Genomic DNA, 26,194 nt, shown 5'->3' on the forward strand with positions numbered 1-26,194 from the left:
CGTCGGATCATGATCGGATGGACTGAACTCGCTGCGCCTTTCGCCGGATCCCTATTCCAATGGCGCGGCGAGCAACGGCGGCGGCGCTGCTGTCTTCCCATGCCGCCGCGGCACGGAATGGCGGCTAGCAATAACGGCCTTGGGGCACGCGCGTAGTTAGAGATCCGCGGCGCGGTCCAAGCAGGGAGGGAGGAAGAGCTGAAGCTAGGGTTCTGTGAATACCAGGTACGCGCACGTACGCCTGAGATTTTAGTGGGTGACATTGGAGGTGGGCGTTTCTCCGTGTGGGTTAGTGCGAACTTTTGTGCATACGCATCCTGTTTACGAATCCTTACCCAAAATCGGCTTCCAGAAACATGTTTTAAATCAGATTCCGACAGTGCTGGCTGAAATCCTTGTACATGGATCTTTTTAGGCTATGAGCAACAGTGATTTATGCTGTAGTTACCATAACTACCTGTCTACCTGCTGTCTTTTTGCAAATTAAGGTAATATGTAAGGATACATAATGCAAAAGGGGTACAAGCAAATCATGAAGTATCAGTTGAACATTAGTATCTACATGCTGCAGCATCTGTAGGTAGCTGCTGTTCCACCAATTTGTTTGATTCACCGTGCAAGTTTGATAATGCCTGCTTGATTTTAAGGATCTCAGTGCAGACTTGTCCCATTCCAGGTCGCTCTCTGGGTGATATCATGGAGCAACAGAGTCCTATTCTCACCAATGGAGTGATACAGGTCTTCATGGTTTCAGTTGCATTGACTTCGTGTTGTAGCATCACCGGATCGACAATCTCATGGATCTTCTCTGGAAACGCTCTTTCCACAAAGCCATGCAGGTTTGTACCATCACTGAATCTTTCATCGGTCGGACGACTCCCTGTTATTATTTCTAGCAGAAGCACTCCAAAGCTATAAACATCGCCCTTAGTTGATATCTCTTTGTTCATGCCGTACTCTGCACCATTTACAGATACAAAACGAAACCTTTCAATTTTGTAAGCAGAAAACAGAAACAAGGCTAACTATTTATACATAAGCTTATCTGACCTGGTGGGATGTACCCAATGGATCCTTTGAGGCAAGCCAAAGTTGACGTACATTCTTGTTGTGCATTTTTGGTGTATAGAAATCTTGCTAGGCCAAAGTCACTGACATATGCAGTCGAGTTCAAGTCCAAAAGAACATTGCTTGGCTTCAAGTCACAGTGTATCAATCGAGTTGCACATTGGTTATGAAGATAATCCAGAGCAGATGCTATATCCAAAGATATATTGATTCTTTGACTTAGAGTCAGAATATCTCTTTGACTGCGATCATGGGCCATTGGATGTAGCCACAAATCCAGGTTCCCATTTGGCATGTATTGGAACACTAGGGCCTTAAAGGCTGACCCGGTATAATCCACGGAAGAGCATGAAGTAATTATTTTTACTAGATTTCGATGGCGGAGAATTCTTAGGGCTTCACATTCTGCAATGAAGCTCCTCTCCGCCCCATATATGTCAAGTTTAAAAATCTTGATGGCAACTTGATCTTCAAGATGATTTAGATTACCCTTATAAACCTCTCCAAATGATCCTGTGCCAATTAAATTAGAAGAAGAGAACCTTTCTGTTGCATTTACTATATCTCTATATGTAATCCTTTTAACGTGCTTACTGAGTTTTGGCAAATTTGACTTTACTTGCATCCTCTTCCTCCAATGAACTGCAGTTAGACAGGAAAGAATCATTACAACACCAGCAAAAACTGATATTACTATCCCCACTACCAGTGCCATGATCTTGTGTTTCTTTCTCCTATCGGTGAATGCTGAACAAAGGGGCATCCACCTGTTAGAACACTTGTACACAAATGCTTGTTCCCTTCAATGGACACTGCTCCAGCTATGTCAAAAATTCCACCTCTCGGAACTGCTCCGCCGAAATTGTTGAAGGACAGATTGAGATGTTGCAGAGAACTCAAGGATGTGAGGAACTCTGGGATATCTCCAGACAAATTGTTTACAGAAATATCCATATCCTTGATGCTTACCAAGTTCTTCAAAGATTTTGGAATGCTTCCAGCAAAGTAGTTGTTTTGCATCTCAAGTTCCTCCAGAACCACACACCTGTCGAGGTTGGATGGGATATTGCCAGACAACAAGTTATTTGAGATGCTAAATTTGTTAAGGTTGATGAGGTTGCCAACTTCATCTGGTATTGGCCCGGAGAAGTAATTGTGTGACAAGTCAAACTCGACTGTAGTAGTTTTGAATATATTACTTGGTATACTCCCATCTAGTGAGTTGTGAGCAAGGTTCAATTTTTGGAGTTGAGTGCAGTGTCCTATAGTTGCAGGTATCCTTCCACTCAAGTTGTTCCCCTCCAGTTTCAGTTCAGTCAGCTGAGCAAGGTTGCCAATAGCATCAGGGATTTGGCCTGAGAGCTTGTTGTGTGCCAAATTAAAAGTGCCCAAGTTGCGCAAATTTCCAATTGTTTGTGGTATTTTACCAATGAAATGATTGCAATCCATGAGCAGCTGATTAAGGTTTCTGAGATTACCTGTCTCTGGTGGTATAGGCCCAGAAATGCTGTTATTTCTCAGCCACAGCATCTCAATGCTTATCGAAAGATTACCAAAAGAACTTGGCAATTTCCCTCTGAGATTGTTTCCATCCAATAAAAGAGTCTTCAGTTTGGAACAATTTGAGAGCGAAGACATAAAGGCCCAGTCGCCTGCGTCTAGCATGTTGTTGCCCAGACCAAGTACCTTTAAATTTGGCAATGACCCAAAGAACGGAATGGACCCACTTAAGCTGTTGTTACCTAGCTCAAGCAGGTGGAGGTTGGATGCATTGAGAAGAGAAGTTGGGATCGGGCCCTCAAATTTGTTTCCGGTGAGGATTAAGCCCTGAATACTTGGAAGCATGAAGCCAATGTCCAAAGGCAACCGTCCAGTAAGATAGTTCTCAGCCAAAGCGATATATGTCAGGGAGGACATGTTGAAGAGAGATTTTGGAACTGGCCCTGACAAGTTGTTTTCATTGAAGTCCAATATTTCTAGTGTTGAAATATTACCTAAGCACTCTGGTATGCTCCCAACTAGTTTATTTTGATTAAGATAAATAGAAACTAGGGAGGAAAGGTTCCCTATCGAGGAAGGTATTGATCCTGAGAGATGATTCTCTTCTAAATGAAGATGTTTAACAGGGGAGGAGAATGCAGTAACAGGTGGTATAGAACCAACAAGTTGGTTCTGCTGTAAGGATATAACTATAAGTGACGAGGTGTTGAAGAGAGCCTTCGGGACTTCTCCAACAAGATTATTTTTCATGAGCTTGAGTATTTGGAGAGATGAACTGTTTGCTATGGACTCTGGGATGCCCCCAGTGAGAGCATTGCTACCTAGATCAACATAAGTGAGCGAAAGGCTGCTGCCCAGTGCCGGTGGTATGTTGCCTCTAAGATTATTTCTGGAAAGATCTAGCATTTGCAGCTCATGAAGATTCCCAAAAGAATATGGGATGTTCCCTTGGAGCTTGTTGTTGCTAAGATTAATCTCTTGAAGATGCCTGCATTGGCTTAGGGCAGGCGGGATCTGACCTTGGAGGGAATTGTTCCACAAACCTAGGATTCGAAGCCGGGAGCATGAAGAGAGGTCAGCTGGGATATTACCTTCCAAGGAATTCATGCTGAGGTTGAGGTAGCTGAGTTGGCTCAGGAGGCGGAACTCGGACGGTATGCTTCCTTGGAAGCTATTGTTTGATAGTTGGAGCTTTTCAAGAGAGGTGAGGTTGGTGATGCAAGGTGGAATGAGGCCTGTGATACCTTCTGATGGAAGGTTTAGCTCAATGACACGACGGGGAGACAGTGCACTGCAAGTGACTCCATGCCAGTTGCAGAATTCCAATGATGCAATGCTCCATGAGACGAAAACATGCGCTGGACTGTTGATCTGGGACTTGAAGCAAAGGAGAGCTTGTCGATCATTTTCAGTTTCGTTGGAGGTGGCTAACAAATTGCAAAAGGTGGTGGAGATAGAAAGTAGCCAAACAAGAGCGAAGACACCTAGGTACGCCATTGTTATTTGATAGAGCTAGATGCAAAGTATCCTTTTGCCTAGCAAGGCGATGTGTTACTTACACCATACTACTCCAGAGGGCACTCAGTTTTGTAGTCACTCAAGCATACACCGGGAACTAATGAGATGCCTGAATGGATGCTTTTGGGATTTAGCTTCAAAGTCAGTCAATCGAAACGTATGCTACCTGCTCGCTAAATTTTGTTTACTGCTGTTTGAATTGTTCTGAAGTAGTTGATGTAGCTAGTCTTGGAATTGTTCAGAAGTAGTTGTAGTCTACTTGTAAAATATGATGAAATACCAATTTGTAAGGATGGTGAGGTGCTATTGAGTTTGTTGGCAGGCTGTGATGCCTTGCGACGTAAGGTTAGCTTCGCTCCATGACATGATGCGCAGACTTTGCTGTGCAAGTGCAGCTTCGCTAGCCCGCAGTCAATTAAAACATTTGGTACCTGCTCACTAAGTTTTCTTCTGCTTGAATTATTTAGAATCAGCCGAACTCTAATTGTAAAATATCGAGTATGTTATCAAATAGTTGGGAAGACTGGGTGCTCTAAGCGTTCTACAGCTGCTTCGGTTGAGACAGAAAAAGGGAGAAATGGTACACATGGAGAGGCGAGGCAAAAGCCCCTATCAAGGATCAGTGATACTCTGCCTTTTCTCTGATCACCTAGACTATATGGAAAGGGAGAACCAGAAGCTATTTAAAATTATTGTTAAGGCAAAACAGGAAGGGAAAATATTTGTGTGCTTCGTTCCTAGAATCCGGCCTGATCCACTTGACAAAAGCTTCATCAGCATAAAGAAGAGCAGCCTCGTTAGTTGTCGGCAAACAAAGGACACTGAATACTCCAAGAAAGCAGTCCAGACTTGGACTGACAGTGGACTCTGACAGTGAGATGAGATGCCACCAACCATGCACTCGCTCGGCTGCCACAGCATAGCATAAAACTTTTGTAGAAAATTAGCAACGACTAGAAGTCGTTTTTCTTTCTTTAGTAGAAAACAAGGACGCACACTAACCCTACACGACGCGTCCACTACACACGCTAAGAACATCCGCAGAGGCTCTAAACTCCTGATGCATTTTGTCCACCTTGTTTTGGTTAAATAAGACACAACCTGCCAATCGCAAAAGCTTGTCTGGAGTTTACGATGCAGTAATTTTAGGGCGATACAGATTGAATTTGCGGCGAAAGGGCAAGACGATAACAAGGAATTCGATCCTATCGGAATTAAGTTAGAATTTGCGTCGCTACAAGTTTCAAATGAATTGTTTTCGCAGGCTCAACTACCACGAGCGATCTCTATCCACGTTTCTTTATTGTTCCGAACATAAGTTTGGGGCTCATCGCGGCTGAGTAATATACGTCGTGATTCAGGCTAAGACTGGGAGTTGACTCAGATAGTGGAACGTTTCTCAACATCCTCTGCATACGTTGCATTTGACTGAGGTCATTCTCTGCGTAATATGAACGGACACCTTACTCTTCGCAACAGATGTAACGCGCCATAACCTGTGTCAGCTCAATTGTACACCAGTGTCAGCTGCATATATAGGTAAACAATGCCTAACAGTAATTTTCTACTGATTTCGCAAAAAAAAAATCATTGGTGTCAGCTGACACAATAAACAGGCTTGGCTCCGCCCCTGGACTTGGGAGTGATGCCTAAGTGTGATTGAAAGGGACCGTGACAAACCCTACGAGGGGGAGGTGAATTGGGAGGTGAATTGCTATCTCTGCCGCAAAAGAGTTTTACATCCTAAATTCCAATCCTATAAACTACACATGGCAATTCTAAGTAAACGTGGAATGTAAGTGCAATAAGAAATGCGGAAAGTAAATGAGGTAGAGAAGACAAATTTCTGACACGACTGAGGTATCGAAAAGCAAAGCTTTCCACTAGTCCTTATTGTTGGAGCCCCTCTCAAAGAGAATGCCCACACAAGGGCATGAACTCCCCGGTCAAGTAATTCCGTAGGATAGCCGATGGGCCTTCCCCCACGCACAAGTGGGTCTTTGCCTAGCCTCTCCCGGATGCTCCTTGCCGCTCTTCACTTGGTAGAGTTTCAGCAAAACGCCTAGGGCCTCTCTTCCCTATCACAAGCACCGACGGCCACTCCACAAACACGATTGGAGGGTCTCGCAAGACTTACAAGCCCCACATTTACACCTCTTGGTACGCGCAAGCACCGATACAAAGGAGGTGTGCAAACCTCGCCTAACTCCAGGCTAAACCCTAAAGCAATGTGCTAATAGGCCTAAATTAGCACTAATCAAGATCTAAGCCTTATGCTAACTTCTCTTGAGCACTTTGGTGACTAGAGCACTTGTGCGTATGTGAGAACAACCTATAGCTTCTCCAAGCTCTAACACCCTTCAAATGGCTAGGCAATGGGGTATATATAGAGCCAACCTAAAAAAAACTAGCCGTTGCTCCAATGGTCACCAAAACCGCAGTCACCGACTGATTCGGTGCACCTCAGTGTGCACCACCATATGAATCGGTGTTACAACTTCAGCTAGCCGTTGAGCCGCTGACGTTCGGGTCCCATGTGAATAATGCGTGGGATATATTGCTTGAGCCCCTTGGGCTGATTATATAGGAGTACATGGCTTGGAGGGAAAATAGCCTCTCTTAGAGATAAGTAAGGTTATCCCGGGATTAGAATCAATCCTAAACTAACCATATCCGGAGTTGCTCAATCCTAAACTAACCATATCCGGAGTTGCCTAATATACTCTAACATCCCCCCGCAGTCACAACGGAAGCGCACAGACGATGAGACTGGAGAATAAACCGAAGAGATGACTTTCCCCGCAGTCGCAACCGTTGATGCGTCGCAGATGTTGTGGCTGGAATGGGAGCTGAAAAGGCTTGTCAAGCAAATGGTAGCCCCTTAGTGCTGAAGTAGCTGAGGTCGAGGTGGACGTGATCGAAGCCGTGGAGGAGGGCGCGGGTCCGAAGCGTCAGCGAAGGCGCTTGAATACACAAAAGCAGCAGCTTCTTGTCGACAGGGTCAGTAGGACGATGAGCCGAGCGTGATGGTAGATGGTGCAGTTAAAGAGCGCAATTGCATCTTCCTTCAGCAGCGTCGGCGGCGGTGTTCGCGAGCGTGCGGCAATAGGTACGGACTCAAACCGAGAGCCAGCGTGATGAGGATCAGAAGCATGGGTGGCGCCGCCACCTTAAAAAGGCGGCGTCACCGACGAGGATGGCTTGATCACGAGCAATGAAAACCTCGTCGTTGGGAGTGTCGACGATGAAGCGACGACGGGATGGCAGGGCAACGCAACCCGATCTTTGATCGGGAAAAAGAAAAACAACAGCAGCAGGAAGAGGCCCATGGAGAACCAGTCTGACCTCCGACCGCGCTGGTCGGAGCGGTCAGATGCGCCGGTCGGAGGTGCCGATGGAGCGGTTAGGAGTGGTCGGGGCAGCTGGATGCACCGGTTGGGGTGCTCGCCATTGCGGTCGGGCGCTCGCCGTCATGGTCGGAGCGCTCGGCCGCGCGGTCGGGCGCTCGTCGGAGGGCGCCCGCCGCCGCCGGGGTGGTCGGGGGCGGTCGGGGACTGCGCTGGTCGGAGCGATCGGATGCGCCGGTCAGAGGTGCCGACGGAGCGATCGGGAGCGGTCGGGGCAGCTGGATGCACTGGTCGGGGCACTCGCCCACGCGGTCGGGCGCTCGTCGGAGGGTGCCCGCCGCTGCCAGGTGCCACTGCAGCCTGGAGGGGCACCCGCCGCCACCGGGTGCCGCTGCAGCCTGGAGAGGCACCCGTCGCTGCGAGGGCTGCCGCGGGGGCGCAGCCTGGAGGCGCACCGGCCGCCGCCGGGGGCCGCTGTGGTCTAGATCTACTTGCTGCTTGACCATGATCGGCACAGCGGATCTGAGGGATCGGCCGCGCATCCTACGAGGGCGCTGCCCTTAGCGGAGATTGATCTCCCCGGGGGCGGCACGATGGCAGTGGAAGCCGGAGACCTAGGGTTTGTAACTTAGACTCGTGATACCATGCATCACTAACTGATTCGGTGACACGTCTTGAACGACGTGACCGAATGGATCGGTGACTTCCCTGAGCCGTTGCCTTCCTTTAACTTCCATCACCGACTAACTTCCATCACCGACTTAATCGATGCCCTGGATACTGTGCCCACCGTATGAATCGGTGAGGCCTCAAATTATCTTCCAAAGTTCCAGAACCGATTTTAAGCCGATGCTGAGCCGAGCTGACGATCACCGTATGAGTCGGTGACATTTCCAACAGGATTCGCTTCAAATCTTCGTGTGTCTTTATCCCGGTTTAATTGCCGTAAGCCTTAAAATAAAACTAAGTCTTTCTTTTTCTTCATTCTTGGGACCTATAAAACACCTACAAAGATACATTTTGTAAAAACATTAGTCACAATGATTATATTGTGATTAATCACAAAATTATTATGGCCTAGGGCTATTTTCCTTAGATCATCTCTGGCATGCAAAGATGATCATATCTCCAGCAGCAGAGTTCCCAACAATGTTCCTTCTCCTTTGTTCGCGAGAAAGTAACAATACCACAGTGTCTGAGTATCATCCATGTTGATCTGATGACCTCCTCCGTGTAGTCAAATGAATGTCCACTTAACCATTCTGAACACATGCACAACTAAGACTGAGACTGAGACTGAGACTGACCGACTACAGAGATAGTGAGATTCCACCAACCTCCGTATTGCCTTCATCTCGTGTGATTCTTTTATTTCAGCAGGCAACGCGATATAAATACCCTTGCAAATCAAACGGTGTGGAGGCAGACATCAGTCATCACTCATCACCATTGAGCTTGTTCATAAGCTAGTGCTCAACCTGGAGCAAAATGGTACCTGACAACAGCTCAGGTGGTGATCGTCTGGCTAAACCGGCAGCCAATCCACAGCCTAGGGATGATCAGCAGGTAACCCCAGAAGAAGGTAGGCCTTGCTTGCCTCCCGGCTACCGAGCTTAATTAATTCTGCATGAAGAATTCATCTGTTTGGAAACATTTCTGGCAGTTGCTACACAAGCTTTAAGAAATCGTTTTCCTCTTTTCTATTAGTTCCACTTTCCATTGACATGCTGCTACTTGTTTCTGGCAGTTGCAGATATGACAACTAGTACAAGTGATGGGAACTGTTTTCACTGGCTTTGGAATCTCATCAAAACTAGAATTACTGGTGCATCTCAACATTATAGTCCTCTGCATGATCCTCGATTTCGCCCAATCAATGATCCACTAGACCCGGTCCAAGGGCTTGCTGCTTCTGAGAGAGGGTCAAGGGCGTGCTGCTTCTGAGAGATAGATTGTGTTTCGAGCTGGGGGACTTAAATGTGTGCTCAAGTTATTATATGAAAAGGAGAAATTAAAATCCAAAATAAAGAGCTCATTTATGTGTGGAGTATGGAACATGGATTTTTCACATGTGGGCAGCCAAATACCAGTTTGGTGTGTCCTATGTATGTACATGTGTGAATTGCACTCCTAAAGGACTGCATGTAACTATTCCTGCTTACTTCAATAAACTCGTTGTGAATTTGCACAACAAATAGATCGAATAGTCGAGGGTTTAGACTGAAGTGATTTATATGATATGAAGTAGATGCTGCAATAATCATTCTCTATCGAAAGAAGAGGTCCATTTCCAACCAAAGAGTGCCTAGCAATCTTTCAAGAAAAATATTTAAAAGAGCAACTAGCAGATTAGAAGGCAGGAGCCACCATACACATCAGCAACACTTAAGAGATGACTCTAGAGTACTTTGACCTGACAACTTAAAGCCAATTCTTGCTGGCTATATTATCTTCACATTATATTGGTTTGGTAGCTATAAATGATATAAATTTTTGGGAAAACAATGGTGAAGTTTAACTTTGAGGGTGTGGAGCCAAAATGAATATTTTTTAGTAGAGGGAGTATACACTACAAAAGTTTTTTTTCATGATATATCTAGTAACTTTAACTGTATGTTCTCAATCTATGATCTCTATGTATAGATTGCATTATTTCTAGGATGGAGGGAGTGCAGCCTAACACATGTCCTCTCTTTTCTTCCCGAACGTGTGGTGATCTCCTCCCTCGCCCCACCAGCCAGCTCATTCGTCTTTATTGATGCTTGCTAACACGACCTTGCCTGCTTTCGTTGTGCAACCTAGGTTGTCAAAAAAGCTTGAGGCTCTCGAGCTACTCAAAACTCGGCTCGCTAAAAACTTGGTTCGAGATCGTCTCGTCTCCTAATCGAGCCGAGTCTGAGCCTAACTTGAAGCTCGCGAGCTTCAATGAGCCGATCTCGCGCTAAGGCTCGGCAGTAGGCAGCCTGTGCAAATCCCGCCTAGTTTTCCCTCCCTCGTGAGCTGCAACCCCAACTCTTACCCTGCCTACTGTCGGTCCATTGCAACCTGATAGATGGTGCTCCGCTAGCTGGTGCGTACTACGTAGGGCTGTAAACCATCTGAGCTTAGAGTTCGGCTCAAGCTTGTCTCATTTATGATTCGAGTCGAACTTATAGTGAGTCAACCACGAGTAGTTCACGAGCCTTGAGATTTATATCATTCATAAATATAGTTCAGAAAAATCTATATAGTAACTGGGCTAGAGTCATTGCATTACTTATAGATATTGAGATTACACGGTACAATTAGGAAAGAAAATTAGAGATCGTTTTGGTATTTCTAGATTCATAGATTTTGCTATAGACCTAGATATATACTTATGTCTAGATACATAGATTTTACTATGAGTCTAGAAATATTAAAACAATCTACAATTTAGGACGGAGGGAGTATATGTGTATACACCTCATAGAGTCATGACCAATTAGTGCACGAACTTACTCAAGCTAAAAAAACTCATAAGTTTTGATTTATGTTTGAGCTTGGCTTGTTTAGAAATCGAGCTAATCTCTAAGCCTAGGACGAGCGGAACGTGATCGATTCACGGGTCTCTAGTTCTTTCTGACAGCCCTACGCTATTGGAAAACTCGACATTCATCCCGAGGCTTAGTACCGATTGTTTTTTGACCCGGTACTAATATGAGCATTAGTACCGGGTCTAACGGCTAGTTCCCCAGGAGTCCCCCGTGACACCCTTTAGTATCGGTTGAAACCCCCCACCGGTATTAACTTCCCTCCTATAAATCAAATGTCTTCTTCTTCCTACCCGAGCCATTTCCTCCAGCTCGGGCTTCATCCATTCATGGTAAAATAGGGAAGGTGCTGCCATATTTTGCACCATTTAGTGGGGATTTCACTCATTCAAGTGTTCTAAAAGTTAGAAACTTTATCCTCCCTTGATACATGGTTAGTATACTAAATTTTATGCTTTAGAGTTAGAGTAATTTGTGATTTTTAGAATAAGGTACAATGGAGAAATTTTTTATTTACATGCATGTGTTATTTAGATCTCATATCTGTGATTTTTAGAATAAGCTATAATTTTTTGGATGCTATGTTTCGTATTAGTCAAAAAAATAGATATGAGGTTAGAGGAATAATTTCATGGGCCTGTTCGCTTCAGCTTATTGAGCCGGCTTATCAGCCACCGAACAGTGTTTTGCTCTCACAACAAATCAGTCGTTTCAGCTTTTTAGCCGGCTTATAAGCTGAAGCGAACAGCCCCATAATTTAGTCCTTTACAAATATGAGCTAAAGAAATTGTGGGAAAAAAATATAATTTGTTCATATTTTAGTCATTTGCAATTAGCGAGATAAATTGTGATACATAGAGGTAATAAGATGAAATAGAGGTATGTAATTAGTCATTTTTTTAAAATAAGCTACAATGGAGAAATTTTTCATTTATATGTTATGTTTGAGCTAAATAAATTGTGAGGAAAATATAATTTGTTCATAGTTTAGTCATTTGCAAATATGAGCTAAATAATTTATGGTACATAGAGATGGCTACTGCTGATGGAGGTAGTGGCGATGGTGGGGGAGATTGTCGTTCCTCTCGCGGCAAGGGGAAAACCATAGTTGGCCCTCATGATAAGCCGAAGAAAATGAGCATGTGGGAGAGAGAAATGCTTCATTATTTGGAAAGATATCATGAAGATGCTGTTGCGGCAGGTCAGGAATCTCTTTTTGGTGGTTGTTATGCTGCACCGCCAGTCCCGGGGGTTTCAGTTCTACTGAGTAGTACCATTGCAGGAGGAACAAATAAACTACAGGATGATGCTGGGTCAGCTAAATATTCATCTTCGTTGCCCAAGGATGCTTAAAGTCCTCCTAGATAGTACTCAGTGGATGGTTTGTCATAATGTATCATGTTGTTTGGGTCTAAAATTTAAATTTATGTATTTCTATCAGCAACATTTGAGTTTAATGAAATTTGTATCATGTTTGTTATGCTTCATATATAATTCTATGGATCATCAGAATGGCTTACGAGAAGACTGATGCGAAAATCGATGCAGTAGTGGATACTGAGGTTAAAGCTCACTTCGCATCAAAGCCTCCCATTTGATAAGGTTAAATTTCGGGCTTTCATTAGAGGCATGGAGTTGGAGAAAAAGAAAAAGCTAGAGAAATCACCGCTATCTGACTACAACCGCACAATAACAAAGACTTTTTAGAAAAAGAAGAAAAGTGGATCAAGTATTCCACAGCTTGGAACTCAATCCAACCAATCGATTGCCCCGCATTGCCCTGCTCCAGGTGCTTTCGGAGTTTAATAAGAACCTGCTTCTATTCGCCAAAGAAACAAATCTCACCGCAACTCAACTTCGATGGGAGGATCACATCCCAAAGCATGCTGGGGCTAGTAAATGGAAATTTGAGTTAGGGAAAGAGCTTGTGTGGCCGCAGTTGGTGGACCGTCTTCCAATGAAGATGTACAAATTACACCAATGGTACATGGAGGCTTCGGCCACCAGTTTACTCATGCTAGAAGTTCCGATTAGAGATAAACATTATTTTCGTGGTGGTGCCATTATAAATGTGCCGCTCGAGGAATTTTATTTCTTTTATAATTAAGATGCACTTGACAAATCACTCATCAATTCCTGAGTTTTGTAAGTGTTTAATTTGATCTAACTTGAAAATCTTGGCTCTAGGAATTGTGCAATGTCTTATCTCCTATTCTATTTTGTATCATGCAGGATGGAGATTTAATCTTGCCGGAGGAAAGGATTCTATGACGTCGGCCTCATGGACCCGAATGTTATAAACTGTAACATCCCTAAAATTCACCAAATTAAATCACTCACTAAAAATCATTTTTAAAATCTTTTCACCGCTTCAGCTCCCAAATCCCATCTTCCCGGTGATTCCGTCGTCTCGGCACCAAAGCCAACACCGTCCATTCGTTTTCTTTTCCATTCTGTGCGTTGCGCCACGTTGCCAGCCCTACCACTTCCGTCGTTCCCGCTGTCTCTTTTTATTCCATCTCTGTGCAACTTTTACCGTACCCTATGCACCATCACATCAATCCCCCCGAATCTCCTTTACCATTTTAACCCCATCTCTCTCTTCCCTTATTCTTTTCCTTCCTCCTTTTATTTTTCCTCCCATCCTTCTTCTCCACGTGCGTGCTAGAACCTTGCCGCCCGCGCCGGCCCCGATCCCACCTCGCACCCTGGCCACACATGCATGCCACCACGCGCCCCTACTACGTGCCCCACACCCGCGCGCCAGTCCAGCCCCGTTCGTGCCCCTAGCCGCGCTGCACGCCGCCCCCGCGCCGTGTTACCTGACCCCTACCGCCCGCGCGCAGGCTACCGCTCGCGCCAGCACCGCTCGTCGCGCCGTCTACTGCTTGGCCCCTACCGCCCGCACGCGCACGCCGCTCGTCGGCCGAGCCCGGCCCCTACCATCGCTAGCCCTGAGCTTGCCTATAAAAGCTGACCCACTCCCTCCCCGAGCTCGCAACCCCTGCCTCTTTCTCCGTCGCCGCCTCCCTACTTCCTCGCCACCAGAACGCCGCCCGCCGCCGCCTAGTTCCCCCACTGCCGGTGCCACCCCATCTCCCATCGCCGCTGCCCAAGGGAGAAGGGTAAAAAAGGATCCCCGCGGTCTCCTCTCCCTCCCCCGCTGCTTGGCCCCGCCGCTGGCAAGCCGCCGCCAGCTGGCCGCCACCAGCCACCACCTTACTTCAACCCTTCTCCTCTGTTCTGGAGGAAAGAAAGGGGAATTTGGCCCCGTTTTAATTTAGTCCTTGGGTTTCCCCCTTTATACACCAACACCCCTCCTTCTTTCACGTTTTATCTCAAAAAGGTCCTGGATCTTTAATTCTATCCTTAACCTCCACTAATTATCCTTGTGTTGACATTTTATGCGCCTAAACACCTACTGTATAGCCCAAATTCAACCACAACATTCCTAAATACATTTCCACTAAGTTACCTGACTTTTTCTTCCAAATAAAGCTTTCCCTCTGTCTATATATCTTTCTCTCCCTCTCTCTGAGCTCAACGGGGAAAACCTCTTTCTTTTTATTTATTTTTGTGATTTGCTTATGTGTGTTGTAGTTAACGGAGTTCCCAAGAAAGAGGGGCTAAGAGGCCAGTACCGCAAGCCGGAGCTCGAGGACCCATATCACGAGTAGGAACTCCCGGAAGGCTTTGAGGACGGCAAGTCCAATCTCACCCTTTGATGCATATTTATCCCTGTTTTACAGACACAATCTATTGGGTGTTTTTATAACTTGCATATTGTTTTACTGCTTAAAACCTGGTTAGATAGCCACACCTTGATTGCTATGATTATTCCTTGATGATCTAGAATTATCTCTAAATACGATATGCTCTATTTAGAAGATAATTTTTGCTAGAATGCTTAGGAATTGGTTACTTTCTTTGATACAACTCAATCATGAATGCAATATTTTGCCAAAGATAAATGCGTGTGTGTTTTGATGAAAATAAATGGGGTTTTGGTGAAAGATAAAAGAGGATGTTTAGATGAGACGGATGGGTGTTTCTTGTGTGAAACGCCAAGTTGGGCCTATACCTTAGTGGTTGAGCAGGTTGGGAGATATCCATCTTGTCTTGGTTAAGAACCGAGTTGATGTGTCATCTTACCTAACCTAATTTATCATGCAACCACTCGACCTTTGTATGTGGCAAGGCTTAGCATAAATCCCACTAGCTAGTCTGTTAGCCATCAGGAGAGCTGGTGAGCAGCGGAAGACTATGGAGAAGGAGTAAGCAGGTGTGGCTTAGGTCCCGGTTGAGACCTTGGTGTTAGGTCATCAACCCCTTAGTTGCTTCCATGCTGGCTATTCAGGTCTTAGCTAAGGTGGGTAATGGCTTTGATAGGATCCGCACTAGCACTAAGGTGATCGTGCTGCGGTACCCTACTTGTGGGTAAAGTGTACACCTCTGCAGAGTTAAAACCTATTCAAATAGTCGTGTCCACGGAATTGGACAAGTTACAGTTTGGGCACATAACTAGCTTTTGGGAGATGGATGATTTTCATGGCGTGCGTTGGATTTTGGAAATGTCTGGCAGTTGTGCTGTGAGCTACCGCGGACGGGAAGTCCGGTAGCATTAAAATTTGGATTCTTTGTGTAGGATCAACCCCACTCAATTATTCGGTTACTAAATGAATGATTTGTGAAAACCTTTTTAAAGTGAAGCCTTGCATGTGTTAAAAACCCAGCTTTATGGCAAATGAACCTTAGCCTTATCCTTGTTATGACTTGTGCATATTCTTGTTATACCCCCTCTGTGGGTGTGGTTGGACTTATTGAGTACTTTTGTACTCACCCTTATTTTGTTGCTTCAGAGGAAGACCCGGACTTCGTCACCGGTGAGGACTACGAGTAGGTGGTTGTTTCCGCACCTGACGTTACATGTGGCTTTGAGCCTTTGCAGGATGCTTCCGCTGGTGTGTAGTCCTGAGTGTTGTCTAAGGTTCATCTGGACAGTAGCTTGGGTTGTTACCATTGCTGTTTTACTTATCTTCTCAGCGTGGTTTTCGCACTCGCTCCCTCGGGAGTTGTACGGTTTATGAACCATCTGATGAATGAATGTGTTATCAGTCTCCTGGGATTGATATTTGTATCACATTTAGTCTCCGCTTAAGTGAGGATGCTTCATAAACGAGGCAACTGTAAGAGATAAACCAAATTGGATCTTGAAAAATATATATAATTTCTTGAACAAGTAACATTACAAGAAGTGCATACTTCTGCCGTTCAACTTCAAGTGAGCATGTTTCCCATCTTTTTTTATTTTTTGAACTGGCAGTTAAAAATAATACTAAATAGTTTTTCACTATGCATATATGTACAACTTCAGCCAACCGGTACAGCTTTGGCCATCTCTTTTATTTTTCGAATAGTTAAAAATGAGAAAAGAAATAGAAAAAAAAAAGAATTTAATACCGGTTGACCTCGACCACGTGTGATGTGGCAGCCAATTGAGACTAACTGGTACTACCCCTTTAGTACCGGTTATTTGAACACGTACTAAAGAACCCTCTTTAATACCGACTTAGCAATACCGGTTACACAACCAGTACTAAATGAGGGTTTAGACCTGGTACTGAAGACGTTTTCCCCAGTAGTGCTAGTACTACGTATGATTTAGCCTATAAAGAAATGACAAGAAAAGGAAGAAAAAAAGATGACAGGAAACAACATCACATATCTAAAAAACCGTGTAAAAAGGAGATTTCGTGTGAAAGGTGGACAAGAAATATAATCCGTTATTTTTAGCATTAAGATACTGTTTGTTTTCCTCCCCGGATTTATAATATGTAATATAATCCAATTTATAATGGATCACATTATCACGCAACCTGTTGCACGCACACAGTCGCACGACCCCGATCTTGTACTAATACAATGTTGCGCGATCCTTTATTGTGCTGACATAATTATTGTTGCATAGTTCTTGGACACCACACTCGTTGCATAGTCTGTGGAGGTATGGGTGGGTGCAACTGTTATCGTGCAGGTAGATGAAGATGTCACTTTCACGGACGATGCAATCACTAATGTCATCGAAGAAAAATGAGGCTATTACTTAAATTGATCATTACTTTCTCATCAATCATTCATTTTCAAATTCGATTGCACCATTGAGATCCTCATGACAAAATCTACAAAACAAGATCCATGTTGTATATGTTTTGAAACCGTTTTATATAAGTATCAACTTATGTTGTATGTATAGCAGTAAGTTATGTGTAAGTGTATAGCAATTTATGTATGGATAGACTAAAAGATATTTTTCTATAGATACAGTTTAATAACTTTAAATAGATTAAATGTGCTAATATTTAGTGTAGCAACTTATATTATATGTTTATTTATCTAGTAGAAAATTTATATGGAGAAGAGAAATGTATCAACTTATAGAAAAAACTGTGTACCAACTTGTGCACATGCGGTATAACAATTTTTTTAGGGACAATATAGCAACTTATGAAGATACCTTAGATCAGTTGAAAAATATTATTGTAGCAATTTATACAAATAATTTGTTGGTAGACTTGCACATAAGTTGCTACACACATAATTTATAAATAGCTGTTACTCATTTAATATAAGTTGCTACATACATAGTTTACATGTGTGATCAGATCAGCGTATCACTAGGCCCACGTGTGTACAAAACTTCGGTCAACCCATGACAAGTAGCACAGGCCGCAGCTGGGCAGGCCGTCGCTCCGCGCGTGTTGCGCACTAAACCTCCTGCGCGACCGCGTCGTATATTAGATTTTTCTTTTTATAATATAATATGTAAGCTGAAACAAATATGCCATGCATTATAATAAGGTTATAATAGTCCACGGGCCATGTTATTAAATCTAATAAATTATCTATTTTCAGTTTATATATTATAAACTGGACTCCGAGGCCCAAATGGGCGTGGGCCTGGCTCAACCAAGCCTCACCTGGGCCGGGAATGCTCACGTGATCCCGTCGCGCGCCCCTTTAGCCGGCCCGATCTGCCGCCGTGGGCCCGTGGTCGACCGTTTTGGTTGCCGCACCCCCAATGCATTTGGGTCGATCCAGAATGGCGGAGCGCGGCGCGTAGTCGCCGAGTGCTGCACGACGGCACAAGCACTAGGCGACGGCGGCTGGCGGTGGCAGGTGGCTGTGCTGCGCGCGCGGCAGCTCAGGGAACCGGGAATCCGGGATGCGGCTGTCGAGGTCACTGTGGCCGCCGCTGGAGGTTGAAGGGAGATGGTCGGCTGGCGGGGGCTAATGGGCTATGGCTACGAGCAGCTGCACGCGGCGGCAGTCAGGGTCAGGTAGATATTGCTCCACGCCATTTGCAGAGTCGTTGCTGTTAATTAGTAGGAATAGGATTTTGGTCGTACTTGTTGAAAGGGTTTGCTTGTATTCAGTGTTCCCTGGTGAATTGAAAAGCTATGGGGAATCAGGGATTCAATTGGGAATTTTGCTCGAGAATGGTCTGCAACGAGAAGGCGCCTTCTGCTTAGGTAAAGGTTGCTTCTTCCCAATTGGTTGCAATTTGCAACATCGTCAGCAGATTGTTTCTGCTGCTCGCATTGCAATATTTTATCTCCAACAATCTAATTTCGTCAACATATCGTTTCTGCTCCAATGTAGCATAGCTTCACCATGTGGTGTACCTTTTAGCATTAGTTTATCGCAGCAAATTGATTCCAGAATGTATCCTGAATGGGTGGATGTTGGCACCTACCCACCAATTGAGTCTGCAACCGAAGGATTTTGTTGTCGTCAGGCAGAGTTGATTCAACAATGTGAGTACCCATTTTATTGCATTGCAGTTAACATTTTGGCAACTCTGCAAGTGACCATGCAATTGTTCACTTCAGTGCTTGCACATAGTTCATATTCCAATAAAGCATTCGACAGTTTGTCATTATGGTACAGTGAATCGATTTCCAAGTATTAGCAGTTAGCACCACCAAGTGTGATATGCTTATTACAAAAAGGAAACACAACTAGATCTACTTGGACTGTTGTACTTGGGGGAGGTAGGGAACAATTTTGACCCGGTTATCTTCATGTTGGTTATCAATTCCATCAGTCTTAATTCTTCGAAGAAGAAGGGTACCACTTATAGTAAATCACTAAAAACCCAAGCTCTCTTTCATCTCTAAACATTTATGTTTGAAAAGGTGGTACGGATGACGTGAATTTCATCTGTCACGTGCCGCATTCCAGGTCTGTCTTTTGGAAATTCCATGGAGCACAAAAGGCCTAGCTTCATCAGAGGGATGATGCAGTTATGCATTATAAGGATCCCTTGATTTTTATTTTCAGCTATGTCATGCATTATATTGGGATCCAAGATCTCCCCAATCCTATCTGGAAATGATGAGTTCACAAAGCTGTGGAGGTTCGTGCCATTATTGAATGCCTCATCAATAGGTTGCTTCCCTGTGAACATTTCTAACAGAAGCACTCCAAAACTGTAGATGTCTCCCTCAGTAGAGATCTCGCCACCCATGCCGTACTCTGCAGATGTATTTATTGTTTGAACATGAGTACTTTTGCATTTTCACAGTAAAAAGTTAACTGGTTTCTTAACAATCTTTAAAGAAGATAAAATAATCAAAAAGATTTTAAGCACCTGGTGCAATATATCCGATGGATCCTTTAAGTCCGGACAAGCTGGTAGAACTATTAGTTGCACAAGAGGGATCAATGCACAAAAATCTTGCCAGCCCAAAGTCACTGACATGAGCAGTCATGTCATAGTCCAATAGGACATTTTGTGGCTTCAGGTCACAGTGAACCAATGGACACATGCATTGATTGTGAAGGTAATCAAGAGCAAATGCTACATCCTGAGCGATGTTTATCCTTTGAGCCAATGTCAAAACTTTAATATTGCTGTATCCATGTACCTTTGGATGCAGCCACATGTCTAGGCTCCCATTCGGCATATATTGAAATATGAGTGCTTTGAACTCTGCCCCAGAAGGATTTATGGTAGAGCATGAAGTAATGATTTTGACAAGATTTCTATGACGAATGCTTCTTAGAGCTTCGCACTCTGCAGAAAAACTTCTAGATGCTCCATGGAAATTTAAGTTAAACACCTTGATGGCAATTGGGTTCGTATCGAATGCCATTGTGCCCTTATATACTGTCCCGAATGATCCTGAGCCAACCAAATTGGTAGCAGAGAACCAGTTTGTGGCTTTAACAATGTCTTCATATGATACCTTTTCCTTTTCTCTGAAATTCTGTGGAGCTGATTTTGATCTTCTTCTCTTTAAAAGGATAACAATGAAACAAGACAGCAATATTGCAGAGACAGCACATAGTGGGATCAGCATCTTCAGTAGTAATGACTTGGATGTTTTTTTGGAGTTACCATAGCAAAGAGGCAGACGTAGCATAGGTGCCCCACCACATAACCTTTTGTTTCCTTGGACAGACACTTTACTGGCATTTGCAAAGACACCGGTTGATGGTACTGCTCCGCTAAAATCATTGAAGGATAAGTTTAAATACTGTAAAACACTGAGTGATGTCAGTATCTGTGGTATTTCCCCAGAAAGGTTGTTTTGAGAAAGATCCATCTCTCTAATGCCTTTCAAGTTCATAAAAGATTGTGGAATGCTTCCTTCAAGAAGATTGCCCTCCATACGGAGGGACTCCAACACAATACATTGACCAACTGTGGAAGGAATTTTGCCAGAGAGGCGGTTATTGGAGATATTAAGAACACCAAGATTGATTAGTCCACCAATTTCTTGCGGTATGACCCCGCTGAGTTTGTTGTGTGACAAGTCCAAACCTTGAGAAAGTGAAGGGATTTTAAATAGCTCAGCTGGTATACTTCCATCCAGTGAGTTGTGGGAAAAGTTTAACAGCTGTAAATTCTTGCAATTTCCTAGACTTTTAGGTATGCTTCCATTCAGCTCATTCTCTCGCATATACAACTCAGTCAGCTGTTCAAGGTTTCCTAGTGAATCTGGGATTGGGCCAGAGAGTCTGTTTCCTGATAAACTTAAGACTGACAAATTCCCAATTGTTCCAATAGCTGAAGGTATGCTTCCAACAAACTGGTTATCATGCATCATAAGAACTGTGAGGCTTTTTAGGTTCCCTATCTCTTGTGGTATGGTTCCAGATATCCTGTTCAAGCTTAGCCAGAGTGTGTCAAGTTTAGAAGGCAGGCTACCTATTGAGCTTGGCAAGTTCCCGCTGATGTTATTTGACATAAGGTGTAAGTTTGTCAGTTGGGTGCAATTACTCACGGAGGATAAGAAGGACCAATCTGGATCTTCAAGGTGGTTAAGGCTGAAATCCAAGTACATCACATTCTGCAAGGACCCCAAAGGTGGTACTGCTCCGGAGTATGAGTTGTTGGCAAGATCTAGAACTTCTAGTCTGGTGCAATTAGCAAGTGAAGCTGGAATCTTCCCTTCGAATTTGTTATCTTCCAAGATCAATGTCTGAATGTTTGGAAGCAAGTGGCCAATATTATCTGGCAATCTCCCAACGAGTAAGTTACGGCGAACATCAAGATAAATCAGGGTTGAAATGTTATAAAGGGACAGTGGTACTTGCCCTGACAGCCTGTTTATCGTCAAGGTTAATGCTCTTAAGCCTGGTATATGGCCTAAGCTCTCTGGGATGCCCCCGATCAAGTTGTTCCCTTCAAGGTATAGGTATAGTAGGGAAGAAATGTTTCCTAGAGAAGGTGGTATACTCCCTGAGAGACCATTTGACATGAAATTGAGATACTGAACCGTCAACATAATCTTTGGGACTGGTGGTATGGGTCCAGTAAAATTGTTTTGTCGAAGATCTATACGGACTAGTGATGAGGAATTGAAAAGAACAGGTGGGATTTCCCCATCAAAGTTGTTTTTCCCAAGTTTAAGCACTTGCAGTGATGAACTTCTAGCCAAAGATTCCGGAAGCTGACCTGTGAGGCCATTGCTGGATAGATCAACGTACACAATGGATAGAATACTACCTAATGAACTCGGTACATCTCCTTTGAGAGAATTGGAGCTGAGATTGAGGTAACGGAGCATCTGTAGATCACCCAGCTCAGCTGGAATATGTCCAGAGAGGCGGTTGTTTGGAAGGTGTATGCTCTCAAGAAAGGTCAGGTTTGCAATGCAAGGAGAAATTGTACCTGTGAGCTGCGAGCTCTCAAGGTCCAGCTCGGTGACACGAGATGGCTGCCTCGTGTTGTTGCAGGTGACACCATGCCAGCTGCAGATGTCAACGGATGTGTTGCTCCTCCATGACGCCAAAGCGCCAGTGGGGTCAGAGAGCTGGGACTTGAAGCACAGGAGGGCAAGGCGATCATCATCGGCCTGAGCAAGTAGCCGAATCGTGGTGCCTATGCCTTCAGTGGAAACTGCTTCTGCAGAGTATCTTGATGTTGCAAGAGCAAGGAGACATGTGAGGAGGACGGAGGCATGGAGCTGAAGATGAGCCATGCTGCTGCTTGCAAGTTTTGTGTTCTGGGCTTCTGGCAGCTTTGCTTCACTAGAAGGATATGCAGAACTGCCTCTTTGCTCTGTACATTATATGTAGCTCTGAGAGAGATATTATAACAGAGGTATGTACTTCTTTCAGGCTGGCAAAGATGATGGTTTCGCTGTGACAGACAGACTATAGAGAGAACAACCGTTGCATGGTAGAGGATAGCTGACCATTGGCTAGAGCATGATTGGGACAAGAAAATCTGGATTATCCTTCTGTTTGGCCTTGTGCTTTGTTCATACACAAACCTGATGAAATCTCGATTGCCGCTCTTGTCGCAGTCACATAGTCAACATGTGGAACCTGTCAACATATAGTCAGTCACAGACTCACAGCGATTCCAGGTTTGCAGCTGTCGCAACTAACTTATTGTAGTATTTCTGTCTTATTCCCTGGTAGCGGTTGACCTTCTGTGCCACACTTTGAATTTGTCAAGTCCAATATCTCTACTGTTTCTTGTCAAAGTGCATAAGCCGTTGTCTATCGCATCGCATTGATTGCAAGAGGCGGCTTAGCACATGCATTTGTCCCATTTTCCTTTTGAATATGTGATCACTTTCGTTACTAGACTAAAATAAACAATCAGTTTCCTCAAATTCACCGAAGTGTAACCCTGTATGCTCTGCTTCCACAGCTCACATAACAGTTCTTCACGAATGCTCACTGTTTCTCCATATTTTCCTTCCCTGAGTTCTAATCCCAAATTAATCCTTTCCTTATTCAAAGACTGCAGGTGGGGGGAGAAGTCAGTTTGGCACCAGCAACAAGAAGCTGAGGACCCAGTCTCATATGCAGTTACTGCCGATCGAGCAATCCACTTCACACGTTCCTAGTCGTACCTCCGTGCAGCTATCATTGGCTTTTCTATATTAATAGATTTTGCATAATAGTAGAGCTCTTTTGCGGTACATAATACTACTACTTAGTGATATATATCGAACTATTCATTATTACGGATAATTTAGTAATTCATATGTTATAAAAAGTGATACTTCATATGGAATGGTATTTTAAACTTTATGCTAGTGTCAAAAATAAAATTATAGTGATGCTATTTATGTTCTTTTACCACGATACCCTTATATACGTCCAAAGCTATGGCACGGTGCAGGACTCCTCACCAAAGTCAAGCTAGGATTTGTAGCGAACATGGCTCCATTAAGCCATAATTTGTGATTTTGGTGATTGAGTGACAACATAGTCATTGGGACTAATGTTTTGTCTAGCATATACCTTATAGGTTTTCTAGGTCCCAAAGAATGCACAAGGTTTTCTAGGTTCCAAAGAATGCAAACCAAATCTTGGCAAGGTCCATCATGGTATTCTTGACATCCAAATCATGGTATTCGAGTATCCAAGTCATGGTATTCGAGTATCCAAACTATGATATTTAAGTGACCAAGCTATGATATCTATGATTATTCTATGGTATTGAAGCATCCAAACGGTATCATCGGTGTGGAAGTCATGGCATTCAACACAAAAAAATCAGTACCGTCGGATGTTCCGATGCCCCACTTGAGAAGCGTAGGAGCAACCATCGGAGCAATTGGTACGCTGCGTACAAGTTAAGTCAAAGTCATACTATCGGATGTTCCGATGGTCTCTTTTCTAGTAGCGTCGGAGCAATTGCCAGAAGTGAAGGGAGAAACCCTTGATCATCGGATGTTCCGATGATAGGTCAAAGAAGGTGTCGGACAAAGTATATTTTCTTTGAGGAGTATATTTTCGGAACAACGGCTAGTTGCACCAGATGTTCCGATAGGCTAAAAATAGACCATCGGAACATCCGATGGTATCCTTTCTCACTAGCCGTTGGAGCAATGGCTCTTTGAGCACTTGGGGCTATTTATACTCCTACCACTCGCCCATTTGGAGTTGCTGAAGTGTCCAGGGATGCATTGAAGACCAAGACTCATCAAGAACACATCCATACCACCAAAAGTACTTAATTGATCCATCAAAGGCTTAGCACAAGCTTAGGAGAGTGATTAGTGCTAGGATAGGCATAGAGAGGAGTGAGTGCAAGGTGTGCTGACCTTGTGATCAGGTTCTAGAATGAACCACCATTGTACAAAAAGGTGTGCCAGCGCCTTGGACCCTTGGTGGCTCGCCAGCAAGTCTTCAACCCTCCAGCTTGGTGTGGAGTGGCGTCGATGACCTTGTGCGGGGGACGTGGAGGCCCCCTTCCTTCGTGGAGAAGCTCCTTAGTGGAGACGGCATCAAGGTGACTGAGGGACTTGGCGTGAGCCTTAGTGGCCGAGCTTTTGTGGCAAGTTAAGGGGCACCTTGGGAGAGACTTGGTGACCGAAAAATAATACTCTTATGTGAGTGCTTCAACAACGTGGACTAGTGGTGGCTTAGTGCCTACCGATACCACGAGATAAATCCTTGTGTCAAGAGTTTCCTTTCCCTCATCCCCTCCTTACGTTTCTACATTTCATACTTGCAACTTGTGTGCCTTTACTTTCCTAGAGTAGTATCTTGATAGGATTGGCTATAGGTTGCAAAACTTGTTTTGAAATGAGGATTTCACACTAGATCAACTGTAAATTGCACATCTAGATATCATGATCTAGTTTATATTTTGATGCAACTAGTGGAAGCCATTGATTTAGCTTTTAAGTTGCCTAATTCACCCCTTCCCCTCTTAGGCTACGAGCACCGATTCCTTTCAGAATTCACATCAAGATTAGAACCAAGTGTGAGCGCGCGACAACGTGGCATCTAATAGACTACGACCGGTACAGTTGACCATGACGTTGAACTCTCGACGCACTGTGGTATTATTAATTGTTCCTTGCATTCCAGAATATAAGAGTTATACTTATTTTAAGATTCAAACTTCCTAATTTTTTACCAATCTTAAGATGAAAATATTGCCTCTTTTTTTTACGGGAATGAAAAGATTGTGTTACAAGAAATTGCTATATTAGATTTATATTTCAAAATATATCATACTTTTAAATGATTAAACCCTTACAAGCAATATATTTTAAGATAAATTGGTGGTCAAAGTATGATCTTGTAGATCATGCATGCCAAGTTAAATCACGTGGCTCTGAATCGAGTTCTCGAATCGATACGAGTGCTTGTATTTTTCTACATTTATTTTACTGGTAGCCTGGTAGGTGACGTGCATGTTGATAGCGAGATGTCCATTGATAACTTCGTCAATCTCGAGATCTACCGGCTCAATCTTTCGGAGATGCTCATAGAGGTAGGGTTGTGTTCATGTATTTATAGGGATGTGTGAACTTTGCACGTATATAAGTGTCTGCGTTTATAAGTTTATAATATGTTTGAAAAAAATCATGTCTTATATTTTAGAACAGAGGAGTACCAAGAGAACAATTTCCTCGTAGTTTTGGATGCGGCGTAAATAAAAAAAAATTTGCAAAGCGTAAACAACAAAACCTGTGAGTGGTAGAAGCATAAAAAGCCAGTGGTAACAGCTAATATTTCGATATTACCGTTTAACAGCTAATTCGCCGGCAGCGAGTTGCGCTCCTTTTAAGAACAAGTGATCGACATCGCTATGCGTGGTATCTCATCATGGTCCTGAAGACAGCTATCCCTTCAGCACAATTTTGGGCAAAGGCAACTTTCACTAGCTATGGGGGCTGCTGCCCGTTCTCGCTCCCTCGTTCTGGCCATGCTCATGCTTGTGTTGCTCTACTTGGTGCTGGTCAGCAGCGCTCGCAAGATCGGCCT

At 44.0% G+C, this 26,194-nt stretch overlaps 1 protein-coding gene, 2 long non-coding RNA genes and 1 pseudogene across 3 annotated transcripts; 2 read left to right on the top strand and 2 right to left on the bottom strand.

Moving 5' to 3' along the window:
- Positions 1–380: 380 nt before the first annotated feature.
- On the bottom strand, positions 381–4,236 carry LOC117852699 (uncharacterized; annotated as a pseudogene).
- Positions 4,237–8,735: 4,499 nt separating this feature from the next.
- On the top strand, positions 8,736–9,637 carry LOC140222522 (uncharacterized). Its single transcript, XR_011898073.1, has 2 exons — positions 8,736–9,015; positions 9,181–9,637. It is a non-coding gene; the product is annotated as an uncharacterized lncRNA (long non-coding RNA).
- An 8,417-nt stretch (positions 9,638–18,054) lies between these two features.
- On the top strand, positions 18,055–23,500 carry LOC117854215 (uncharacterized). The gene is made up of 2 exons (XR_004640201.2): positions 18,055–18,282; positions 18,379–23,500. It is a non-coding gene; the product is annotated as an uncharacterized lncRNA (long non-coding RNA).
- LOC140222521 (uncharacterized) lies at positions 18,852–22,434 on the bottom strand. The gene is made up of 2 exons (XM_072293283.1): positions 19,596–22,434; positions 18,852–19,480 (listed from the first exon to the last, which is right to left on the bottom strand). The coding sequence occupies exons 1-2, from the start codon at positions 22,432–22,434 to the stop codon at positions 19,119–19,121; spliced, it is 3,201 nt and encodes a 1,066-aa protein (XP_072149384.1). The 3' UTR covers positions 18,852–19,118.
- Positions 23,501–26,194: the final 2,694 nt, after the last annotated feature.

Source organism: Setaria viridis, chromosome 4 (assembly GCF_005286985.2).
Source record: "Setaria viridis chromosome 4, Setaria_viridis_v4.0, whole genome shotgun sequence".
Classification (NCBI taxonomy): Eukaryota; Viridiplantae; Streptophyta; class Magnoliopsida; order Poales; family Poaceae; genus Setaria; species Setaria viridis.

Excerpts from the sequence above, each read along its gene's own strand:
- LOC140222521 (XM_072293283.1), bottom strand. The coding sequence starts at position 22,434 with ATGGCTCATCTTCAGCTCCATGCCTCCGTCCTCCTCACATGTCTCCTT. Across the intron at positions 19,481-19,595 it reads CATCGGATATATTGCACCAG|AGTACGGCATGGGTGGCGAG; the intron begins GTGCTTAAAATC and ends ATACATCTGCAG.